The sequence below is a fragment of the Gekko japonicus genome, unplaced genomic scaffold (assembly GCF_001447785.1).
Source record: "Gekko japonicus isolate JY-2015 unplaced genomic scaffold, Gekko_japonicus_V1.1 scaffold1315, whole genome shotgun sequence".
Taxonomy (NCBI): Eukaryota; Metazoa; Chordata; class Lepidosauria; order Squamata; family Gekkonidae; genus Gekko; species Gekko japonicus.
In genome coordinates, this window is record NW_015170927.1 from 159889 (window position 1) to 172331 (window position 12443).

A 12443-nucleotide genomic window follows, 5' to 3' on the forward strand; every position below is an offset into this window, starting at 1 on the left:
TTGTTTTTGTTTTTAGTTGTTCTAGTGACCTCCAAAATTTAGGAAAGAAATGTAATCAATTAATCAATCTTGCTTGCCCCCTAGGAAAGCCACAGCAAATCCCGGAAACCTGAAAGCACTAGTAGCTATAATTACAGGGTTGTAAAAGAGGTAAGCTTCATCTCTATCCCCTGCCTGATTTCCTGTGCTTTGTCCTTTTTCCTTCTGTGACTTGAGGAATTTCCCGGTAGATTGTCCACAGGGACCGTGGAACATTCCCCATGTGATAGAAGATGATGGTGCAGCCCTTGTGTGCACAGATACACACATGTACATCGGCTAGATTCGAGTCCAGTAGCACCTTGGAGACCAAGAAGATTTTGGGAATATAAGGTGACAAAGGGAACTTTGACTCTCAAAAGCTTCTGCCCTGAAAATCTGGTAGGTCTCTGAGGCGCTACTGGACTCAAATCTAGGTGCTGTACTGCAGACCAGCATGACTAGTGGCGACCCTCTGAAACATATGTGTATCAGAGCCTTTGCAAACTTTGCTGGATTACAGCTCTAACTAGGGGCTGGGGTGGGATCATTAGATATAATTCAGGCAAGCTATAAGTTAAATGCAATATAAATATAATAAACTGTAATAGAGGTCATAACTTGATTTAACTAGATTTTTAAACTTTCAGATAGCAATGAGATAACAAAATCACCAATGCAAGTTTTTCCTTTGGGAAGATGGAAAAAATGCTAGTCGTAGTCAAAAGAAGTTTTCACATTAGCTGTATTTACAGGTTTATTTCAGAGCTGTGTATGCTTGGCTTCTCCCCTTCCCACTAGAAAATCCAAATTTTGGACCTAGGAAAACTGAGCTGTGATGTATATAAATGAAGCAAATTGGCCAGGCATTGTTCATACATTTGTCACGGCATCCTTAAAAGAGAACGTGCTTTCCTAGCAATGGAAGTTGAGATTCATTATCCACTTCCGATTACTGTGGTTACATGGTTCAGTGATAAAATGCACACACCATTGCTATATCACTTGCCTACTTCATAGTGTGTGGATTGTGTTTTTCTCTTAAAGTCTGTTTAGTGTCATTCTGTCATCCATTGAGAGAAAGAGCCTTCTTCCCAGCACTTTGAGAAAAGTATCAAAATGGCATGATGTTCTCAAACAAATATATCTTTGCAGATTTTGCTTCGACTTAGCAAGCTTTGCGTCCAGGAGAGCATCGTGGTCAGGAAAAGCCGAAAGCAGCAGCAGAGGTTACTCCGAAACATGGGAGCTCACACAGTGGTTCTAGAGCTCTTACAAATCCCATATGAGAAAGTAAGATTTGCATGTGTCTGTTCCTTTAGTGGATTTGTAAAGTATTTTTAGATCTTCCATCTTACGAGTTGTATTGAACATCAAGGAAAATGGTAACTATTCACCTCTGTCTGTATTTAGCAGCTGACCTGGCCTCTCCAACAATGACTCCATCATTCTTACTGTGCTAGTAGCTGCCACCACTGAGGTCTGGTCCAGCCTCACCAAGCCGAGAGCTACCACTGATGAGGTCTAGGCTGAGCCAGTCCCTACTCCTCTGCCTTGCCTCCAGCTGGTTTCACTGTTGGTGCCATTATCACAATTGTTGAATCCAAGGTGGTGGAAAGGGCACACTTTCAAACAGTTGGGGGCAACAGAGGCTGTTACATGTTTCTTCAGTCAGGACTGCATTGCCTGTCTTTTAAGGCCAAATGACCAAAGTTCGGCTGCTATTCACATGGCTCTGTTACACGCTTCAGCCTTCAGGTGTACACAACTGTCAGTTGGTTTGATTTAAGATGGGCAAGAGTACATATTCCATCCCCCTTTCAGTCATTCCATAAAATGATGAGGGAGAAATCAGCAATGTCTGGTAATTTCACAAGTCTTCTACAATAGGAAAATGATATTTCTAGAGCAAAAATAGGGGATTTGTTTAGAAAGTTAAACATAGACATAGGGTGGCTCTATGCTGGGGGCGTTCTCCATAATGAAGTCATCATTCTTCCATTATTAGTAGCTTGCAGAATAACGACAAAAGAGATTAAGCTTTTAAAATCCTTTTTTGGATTTCCTCATCCATGCAGGAGGTTAAATTCCGCTATGATTGTGAATCTGTTTTCCCCTCTTTCTCCTAATTGCAAAAGTGTATCTCTGAATTCTCTCCCCCCCCCATTCATTCCAATCAGCACTATTACATCATAGCCAGAAAATTTTGGTTAGTGGGGCAGTGCCCAGGCACTGGGGCAGGGGAGTGGGGAACTTAATTAGATTACTAACTAGATTAGCTTAGTTTCTGGGAAGGTCACTTAGGGGCCTTCCCGTCCCTTCCAGAATCTCCCTCCCGCTAAACTAACAGCTGATCAGTAAAAGTGAAACTAACCAGAAGCAGCAGGCCAGCTTCCCTGGAAGAGCCAGGGAGGCCACGGAAGGGCAGGGATAAGGAGTGTGGCGGAGCAGGGGTGGAGGTCTGGGGAGTCTGGCATCCTCCCGGGGTGGGGCAGGGGACAGCCCAAGTGGGGATCCACTCCCAAATGCCCCACTGTGGCTACAAGCCTGATCATGTTGTTTGGAACCACTGCTAAAACTGTATGTACATGTGATGGTAGTTGTACTACATGTGACTAGCATGGAGCTACCATAAGACAAAGATACCGTATATTATCACCTTTTCTGGTTGCTGACTTGCTGTGGGGGTCTATCTGGAACACTCTCTTCATCCTCAAGGTCCCATCTCTCAGAAGCAGCATTTGGAGGGGACCATTTGGGCTGTGGTAGGTGGAGAGGAGGTAAGGAGGTTCTGCTCCACTGACACAAGGCATTTTTGCAGGGTCCCAGTTGTTGACCACATACAGTTTTCTAAAGTATATTGGGAGCTTCACTAATGAGTCTTAAGAAAGATTTCATTAATGAGCATCTGAAACAGATGTAACTCTTCAGGGCTTTTGTCACATTTTCAGCAGCTAGATGAAGTCATATTATCCTACTATTTAAAATATGTACTGGGCGGAGGGTTTGAGCAATATATTGTGTGTTGTTTGAACATACATACTTTTAGGAAATAGGTTTTCTTCATCAGTGAAAAGTCAGGAGTAGAATTATAATGACATAGAGTGTAGGCTCATTGTCAGCTTAAGCAGTTATCAACATCCCAGTACCTTGAAAAATCTCTTGTATTTCAACTACTAGAAATTGTTCAAAAGTGGATAGAAATACTGATATTCAGCCCTTTGTTGGACTATTTGTGCCAAGTGACTAGCCTTTCACCTAAACCTGCTGCCTGGCCATTTGGTTTTAATTCAGTCTGAGGTTTCTGTATTCTTAACCCTTTGGGAATTTCTGTGTTGTTGTAATTGCAGGCTGAGGATACAAGGATGCAGGAGATTATGAAACTTGCCCATGAGTTTCTGCAAAACTTCTGTGCTGGCAACCAACAGAATCAGGCCTTGCTGCACAAACATATAAATCTGTTTCTTAACCCTGGGGTAAGAAATTATTTATCGTATTTTTAGAGAGCAGAAAAAAGCACTCTCTTCTTTTTTAGCATTTGCCCCGGCTCTCTTTTGATACAAGGTTTTCTTTTCTTTTTTTCCTTTTGGGAAAGCCCTTAAAAGTTGGAAGGAATTGCAGTGTACACGTAAGGCCTACAAAACTTGAGATCTACCACATACAGCACAGCCTGCTAGCCATGTATTGTTACCTGAACGCTAAGTCTCTTGTGCTTCGTGATTGTCTAGAATCTAAAAGATGGACTGGGGGGAGGGGGGGAGCATCAAGTACCTAAATGTCCACTGGCTTGTGTTTGGTTTCATGAATCATAAGTTGTGTAGGTCTCTTGTATACATTTATGAGGTAAGAAAAAGTCAAAGAAGCTGAAATATGTGTAGGAAAGCATCCTCAAAGGCCATTGTCAGGATTTTTGAAATTCTGGTTTCCTAGATCTTTGATTACCAAAACCTTTATCAGTCAGTTTTCTTTTCAGGATGTTAGTTGCTTTTAATGTTGTAGTTCTGTAGGTATTTGGATTCTCTGAAGTTCTAGCATTTTCATACAATGCTGACACTTGACTTAATTTGGATGATGATGATGTTTTCTGTCCCTTTCCATAGATCTTGGAGGCAGTGACAATGCAACATATCTTCATGAATAATTTCCAGCTTTGCAGTGAGATTAATGAGCGGGTGGTTCAGCACTTTGTGCACTGCATTGAAACCCATGGAAGGAATGTCCAGTACATAAAGTTCCTACAGACAATTGTCAAGGCTGAGGGAAAGTTCATTAAGAAGTGTCAGGATATGGTTATGGCTGAGGTGAGAAGGCTGCATATTCCTAGAATGTTATGGGTGTGAGAGAAACTTTATTTGCGTTTTAAGTGCCAAGGTCTTGGCATTATATAGCTGTTCAGATTTAGCGTGGTATGAATAGGGTTGTAGCAAATAGCTTTGAGTATTTTAAAAATTAAGGGTGAACAACTCTCCAGCAGCCCTGTAAAGGTTTCTAAATCACTGGTCTGCTGGCTCAGATCCATTCAACTTCAAGATTTGCATGACATGGTGAGTTGCTTCACAAGTATCTTTGACTGAAGAATACATCCTCTTAATTAGGACCTTTTTTCACTCATGTAGAATTGTTGATGATATTTTGTTGGGGTTATTTATTCTGAAATTCCTTTCCTGGCCCATTTTCTAAAGGTTTTAGGGCAGTTCCCACCCCTCCCTCCACTGTATCATCCTGGTGAGAGAATGCGGTTGGCCCAAGATCACCCAGTGAGCTTCCTTGGCAGAATGGGGGTTTGAACTTAGGGCTTCCCTGTCATAGTCAGACATACCTAACCACTGCATACTGTCGTCTGTGGTATGTAACTGTTTTGCAAGTAAATAACATAGCTGAGGACATAAGGCTAGAAGAATATATATTCCCCAAGGACAACTCATACAGGAGTTTTTGAGTGCTTTCATATAACTACTATTTTAAGCACTATCATATAACTACTTATTGTGAACTGCATTGGCTTTGGAAGTTTCAAGAGCTGATACTCTTCACAAAAACTTCTAGTAGATTTTCGACCTCAAAAGGAAACAGACGAGAGTTTCAAATTACATAGAAACAGCTGTCAATTGCTGAACTCTTAACTTGATAAAGTTAAGGCATATGAGTAACTTGCTCTTCTGGTCATAAATATATATGCAAATATGAATGACATTCCAAAGCATGTCCAAAAACTTTACTTGTCCACAAGATGTCTAAAGTAGTAGCTTAGTGTTCAGGGGGAAATAACATTTTTGGGGGGTTGTAAGGAGTTCAAAATTCATTTCTGTGCTTTAGTCATGAAAATCACTGGAGGCCTTTGGCAAGTCACTGTAGCTTCACCCACCATATTTGGTGGTTGAATTATGGGATGGGAATTTTGTAGCATGTTGTACACAGGAAGTGTTTTGGAAATTATTAATAGCAATCCATAGAAGGACAATGTTGAAGGCACTTGCATTCCATACATATGCCAAACTACCAATCTGGTTTTAAGGAGCTGCTATTTTGATGGAATCAAAACACTGTTCTCTTGGCAGCTTGTCAACGCGGGAGAAGATGTCCTTGTGTTCTACAATGACAGAGCCTCTTTCCAGACACTTGTGCAGATGATGAGATCTGAGCGGGATAGGATGGATGAGAACAGTTCTCTGATGTATCACATCCATTTAGTGGAACTGTTGGCTGTCTGCACTGAGGGCAAAAACGTCTACACAGAAATCAAATGCAATTCTCTCCTCCCGTTGGATGACATTGTTAGGGTTGTAACCCATGAAGACTGTATACCTGAGGTGAGATGCCATACTGGTTAGTGCTGCTCAGGCTTCTGCATGCTGTAGGAGGCTGTGCAATAAGAAGAACCAGCTGAATAAACAAGATGGAAGTTTTTCTTTAGCTTTGCTACAGAACAGGTAGAGATTCCCTCCTGTGTGTGTATGGGCACACAGTGTGTGTGTGTGTAAGTGTTCATGACTTTGCTAGACTAGCTGATAACCATAATCTGTGGGGTACCAAAGATGGAATCATTGGAACATTGCAGGTTCATCAATTACATATTAAAAAGGACCTGAGCATTATGGCAGAAACAAATCTTGTGGTATCTTTTATGAGAAGATGGAGGCATTGTCTGCTTGAAATTTTAATGTTACAATGGAAGGTCAGTTATAACTTAGCTGTGTTTTTTGGAATGACACTCAGCTGGCATTCACATTTGACTTGGGGCTGGTACAGACATAATGCTATCTCACCACAGTGTTATGGATAAAGAACTCATCCTCCCTCCCTGCAGCTAGTGCTTCCCTCCCCTTAACTACAGCTAAGCAGTTTGCACCATGGTAAACCCCACAATTTGCTGATCCGAGATCCCTTTAAATCAGGGTTTGAAACCATGGCTTGGAGTGGTGATCGGATCCTGGATTAAGGTAAATCCTAGTTTGTCTTAACCAGGTTAACTTTGGTGATTTTATTTTGTTTTTAGAGCCACAGTAGTGATCAGAAAGGAGCTGCAGCAAAGAAGTGTGTGTTTCTGAGACTGGCTCCTTAAATGTTCATGATTAATAGGAAGCCAACATCACATCTGCATTGACATTTTCTGAAATTTGTTACATCAAGAAGATAATTGCAGAACATAGAACAGGTCATCAATTTGTGTAGACTGCAGTGTAAACCAAAGCGCTTCTTTGGTGGCAGGCTAACTTGGAAATGTTGTGACTCCCGTATTATGTGAATAGGAAGCAGGATCACATGATGGCTGTGTGTTGACTGACTCAGAAGATGAAATGGTTAACATGAATTAACAGCCTCCAAAATGTGCTATTATTGCCCATCATTAAATCTTGTGTTTTGTTTTTTTCTTTCAAAAATGTTTAGTTCGCCTGAATGATACTTTATGCATAAAAGCTGATTATTTTTGATATTGTGCTGAATCATAGCAGTGTTCCTTAAACTTCTCCCAACTGCACTGTCAATTGGATATATGCTAGATGCAGACATTCATCCAGTTCACTGTGAATTTATGTCACCAAAAAGTAGCAATTCAGTTTATCGAAAGTGAAATGAAATAGCCAGCTTCGTGTAAACATTTATCTCATCTACTTTAACAAAACTTAGAGGGTTATGTTTTGCTTTTTTCCACCTACAGGTTAAAATTGCCTATATCAACTTCCTAAATCATTGCTATGTAGACACAGAAGTTGAAATGAAAGAGATTTACACAAGCAATCACATGTGGAAGCTCTTTGAAAACTTCCTTGTTGACATTTGCAGGGTAAGAGTGTTCTCCTGACAATATGTAAAGGCTAAAAAACACAATGCACATGAACAATTAACTAGTTCTCAAAGGTCATCACATTGTGAAGACTGGGAAAAGTTGTACTCATGACATGTGAATATTTGCCTACATTTGCTACAAATATTGTGTGCTCCTGCCAACCTAGCAGTTCGAAAGCAAGAAATTGCAAGTAGATAAATAGGTACCACTACAGTGGGAAGGTAACAGCGTTCCGTGCGCCTTGGTGTTTAGTCATGCTGGCCACATGACCACGGAAACGTCTTCGGACAGCGCTGGCTCTTCGGCTTTGAAACGGAGATGAGCACCGCAACCCTAAAGTCGGATACGACTGGCTTTCGAGCAAGGGAACCTTTACCTTTACTTTTTATGCCATATTTGCCATATTGTGTTTTGTTTATTCAGTTTATTACAATAAATAATACAATAACATTTGATTTAATGGTAATATAAGTGGCCAGATGTAACAATATGCAGAACATTCTTGACATGGCTACAGAACCACCATTCCTGGCACCTGATGTCTCTCCCTGACTAAATTTGCTGGTCTATATAATTCAAAAATGTGTGTGCTATTTTGTGTCATTTTGGTTGGCTTTAATTATATGGGTGGGGAGAATGTCTTTGGATCTGAATCTTTGCTATACTTGTTGCAGGGAGGCAGCTGTAGTGGCAACAGTGCGTTAGGGATACTACAATTTTCTTATAGTGCAATTCATAGAATCATAGAGTGGGAAGGGGCCGTACAGACCATCTAGTCCAACCCCCCTGCCCAATGCAGGACCAGCCTAAAGCATCTCTTTCATTTGATTACTGAGATACATCAGTGATGCACAAGTTATGGCTTAATCACAAATATACCCCTAACTTAAAATAATAATAATTAAGAACAGTATGCACCAAAATTAATGGATTTGTTGTATACTTCCTTTCTGGATCAACTGGCTGGCCTTTCTGTCTCTGGTTGACGTAGTTGTTTATGTACAGTTGTCTGTTAAGTTAGTAACTACATAGGCCAAATTACATCAGTTGCTGAGGGTACAGGCTGCAGGCTGCTTGCTCCTAACTGCTGTTTCCTGACTTTCCAACTGTGTATTGGAGTCATCTTAAATGTAAAGGCTGGGTCTGTTTTCTCCTGTTTTGGGAGGTGGGAGAGATGACAGTATAGCTTTGGGAAGTTTTTAAACTTTGGGTTGAGGTAGGTGTTGAGCTAGATGTTGTTTAATCTTCCTTCAAGAGGAGAGCCAGTTCAGTGTAGTGGCTAAGAGTGGTGGACTCTAATCTTGAGAACCGGATTTGATTCCCCATTCCTCCACATAGAGTCCCCTGGGTGACCTTGGGTCAGTCAGAGCTCTCCCAGAGCTCTCTTAGCCCCACCTACCTTACAGGCGGTGTTCCCTCTAAGCTGAGTTAGTGTGAGCTAGCTCACAGTTTTTTAGCCTCCGGCTCACACATTTTAACCCTTAGCTCAGGAAGGATGGCTCCAGAGCAAACTAATTTATGCAGTAGTCAAATTGTTCGCGCACAGCTTTAATGCCAGTAGTTCACAAAGTAGTTTTTTGCTCACAAGACTCCACAGCTTAGAGGGAGCATTGCTTACAGGGTGTGTGTTGTGGAGAGAGGAAGGGAAGGTGATTGTAAGCCGCTCTGAGACTCCTTCGGGTAGTGAAGGGTGGGCTATAAAGCCAACTCTTCTTCTTGGACTTGGAAGGGGTTTACAGGACCCGCTGATTTCTTACTGCTCCTTGCTATGAGTCTCTCGTAGCCAATAAAGCTCTTGTTAAGTATGGAGATTAGAAATAGCGAGCTCCTCTTCATTTCTTTAACTGCAATTTTTATGGGTTGTGTACATGTCAATTAAAAATACCTAGCTGCTTAAACAAACCTGTGTTTTCAGGTTGGGGATGATTCAGAGAGACAACTTCTTTAAAAGAAAAAAAAATCACATGGAACTCCCTGGGGTCACTGATCCAGGTTGTTGGTCAAGTCTCTACCCCTTTAGTTTTAGCAGATGCTGGCAGTATCAGCTGTCCCCATACCATTTACTGAGCCTGCATTCACTGGGTTAATGTCTTTGTCCTTTTGGACAGGTTACTTAAGATTCTAATAATTATTCTTTGTGGAATTTGATTGGTTAGTGATTAATTTAGAATCTGTCTGGCTTACTGAGTTATAACTTGTCTGGCTTCCAAAGTAACTACTCTTCATAATTAGGAATCCTTCAGCTGTGCCATGTAGTATAATGGTGACATTATATACTATTAAACTTCATATTATATTATTATTTGGCATTATAGTATAATTGGTCCTGGAATGAGACATGAGAATGGGCTCATTTCAGAATGAAAATGGGACTTGTAATTTTTTTTAATGCTTCCTCTTGTAAAAACTCCTTTGGGGGGGATCACAGCAGGGAGGAATGTGCTAGCCTAGTCTTTATTTATTTGTTGTTGTTTAAAAAAAATATCTTGCCCTCAGCATGAAGGTTCTCAGGGTGTCTCACAACAACAACACTGATAGATCTATAAATCTGTGCAAGGCACCACAACTATAATCTGTCATGAAATTGAACAGTGGTGCATAATTAAAAATAAGATTATATTTATTAATGTTAAAAATTAAATAACTAATCAGCAAAATGCAACATTAAATAACTCATCAACAAAACACAAAACAACAACTTAACAAAAGGACCGGGTGAACAAGTCAGTTTTCACCTGATCCTGGAAACTTCTCAGATTCTGTGCCAGCAGAGGAGCGACAGTGGGCCATTTCTGCAAGGTTCTTTTCTTGTAATGGACTGCCTTGCTACAGTTAGAGATGTCAGGTGAATCAGGGCCTGTGATACAGAGAAATATCCAGGATAATGGCAGTCCTTCAAATCACCTTTCACATTCTGTCCTAGGTTGTTGTTTTCAGGTGGTTATTAAGGTAAGAAAACATTAAAAATATAAATCTATCAACTGAAGTCTGAAATGACATACTCCATTCTACCACATCATTTTGCTATGTGGATCAGTCCTCAGTCCAAGTGATTAAGCAGGAATAAATAGATAGGGAAGTCAGATGAGACCTAATGAAAACTGTTTTGCCAAGCTAAAGAGATGGGATGAAGACTCTCCAAGAGGTCAAATTGCAATTAGGGTTGCGCAATTGGATCTTCCCAAGCTGAAAAGATACCCCCCAAAATATCTTTTTAGTATTTTTCAGTATATTTCGCATCCCAAAGATATCTGGGATTTTTCAGGAAAACTGAAAGATTCCCTGAAAATCCCAGATATGTTCGGGGCTAGATCCAGAAAACAGTGGAGAAGCTGGTGCACATTGCTCCCACCTCTCAGCTGTTTGTTAGGCTCTCTGCTGCAGTCCCTTTAAAGTTTAAAGGAACTGCAGAAGCCAGCTCGAGGATCAGTTGAGCTGGTGGGAAGCAGAGCACTCCCCTCCAGGAGTAAGCTTTGGGCTGGGCTCTTGTTCAGCCTCATTTAAACGAGGCTGCAGGGGAAGCTAGCCCTAAGATCAGCTGAGCCAGTGGGCAGCAGAGCACTCCCCTCTGGGTCAGCTTTGGGCTGGCTTCTCATGCAGCCTTGTCTAAACAAGGCTGCAGGAGATGCCAGCCTGAAGATCAGCTGAGCCCATGGAAAGACTGCTCCCCCTGGTGGGCTGTTTGGTGGGTTGTCTTCTGTGGTCCCCTTAAATGCCCCCTGTTTAAAGGGAACACATAGCCCGAAAAACAGCAATCTGCTCGGTCTGCAGGCTGCTTTTTGTGGCTTTGTTGCTACCTTTTCTTTTACTGTTTAATTTTTTTTACCTTTTTTTACCTTGTCGGGTCTGTTAGACTCCCCAAAAGTTGGGATTCCATCCCCCCCAAAAAAAACAGATCTGAATACAGTACCAGTATTGGGATCTGAGATTTTTCTGAAATCCCAGTTTTTTTTCAGGCCCAATAGACCCAAACTGAAAAATAGTGGTAAAAAAAATTGCACACCCCCAATCGCAGTGTGTTCCTTGCCGTTTCTAATGCAGTCCTTTGAGCTGTAGGGTTGATTGTCTGACAAAGAAACAAAATCAAACAAAGCAGGATATGCGGGTAGTGAAAGTGGCAGGAGTGTTTCCCCCCGGCTTCCACTGGTAAGCCAGTAGCAGTCTGTCTTGGGCAAAAAAGATCTTGCCACTGTGGTACAATACACCGTATGTGGGGCTGCACTTGGCATTCCCTTAATGACCCTTCTAGACATTAAGAGTGCTCCCCTTCCCCTCGCTCTGCAAAGATCCCTTTTCCCATCTAAAGGGTCACGTGACAGAGACAGGGAGAGCCTCTCTCAGTTCTCTTCTTGCTGCCATGAAGAAAGGATTCGCTTCCTTGCGCTGCTTCATAGTGGCCCACAAGTTGGTTTGAGCGAGGTTTCCAACAAGTATTTTGATGATTTTTTCGACATGAGCTGGTAGGATGGCCCTTTTCAAAAAATTTTGAAGATTGTGGGGCCAAAATGGCCCAAAATGACAATCATAGATTCTGTGTTTGGGAGAGGGCCACAATACTGCTTCTTGCTCGGCCTGTCACTGGCTCGCCCCTAAAGCCCAAGAGGGCATTGGCAACAAGACTGAAGGCTGCACTTTGGGAGAAAGCCAGGGAGCCCTAAACCCCGTTGGGCCCAGATGGACAAAAGGATGAGTGCTTCATCAGTGACATTGACACCGACACTGTTGGTATCGGAAGCTCAAAGCCAGCCATCTGTATCCTGATCAGCAAGCTGCCACCAAAGCCTGCAACAGTTGCAATCATCATGGTGTCAATCTATCTCACCTTGGAACCGACAGTCTCATGGTCGAGCATTCTCAGACACAACAAGAATTGCTGCTTTGATGCTGACAAGTCAACTCACCTCAGAGCCGGGGCTCGACACCAACTATTTTCAGATTATTTATTTATTTATTACTTTGGATTTGTGAATCATACAATCCCTGCACACACAAGCCTCTGAGAACCCCTTGATGCCATGATTCACCATCTGGAATCAATACTCTTCAGACCTGAAGACTCCTTCACCATCCAGGCATGCTATCCAGTCCCCAAGGTCATTGGAGGATGAGGTCTTTGAGGTGCCTCCATCAGCTCCCT

General features: G+C 41.9%; 1 protein-coding gene across 2 annotated transcripts in view; it reads left to right on the top strand.

Moving 5' to 3' along the window:
• ITPR1 (inositol 1,4,5-trisphosphate receptor, type 1) overlaps positions 1 to 12443 on the top strand; it is a 323113-nt gene that overhangs the window by 157320 nt on the left and 153350 nt on the right. For both annotated transcript variants that reach the window (XM_015418813.1, XM_015418814.1), the window contains 6 exons: positions 85 to 150; positions 1174 to 1311; positions 3369 to 3494; positions 4119 to 4319; positions 5577 to 5828; positions 7178 to 7303. In XM_015418813.1, coding sequence (XP_015274299.1) covers positions 85 to 150; positions 1174 to 1311; positions 3369 to 3494; positions 4119 to 4319; positions 5577 to 5828; positions 7178 to 7303 — 909 coding nt within the window. The remainder of the gene's footprint in view (positions 1 to 84; positions 151 to 1173; positions 1312 to 3368; positions 3495 to 4118; positions 4320 to 5576; positions 5829 to 7177; positions 7304 to 12443) is intronic.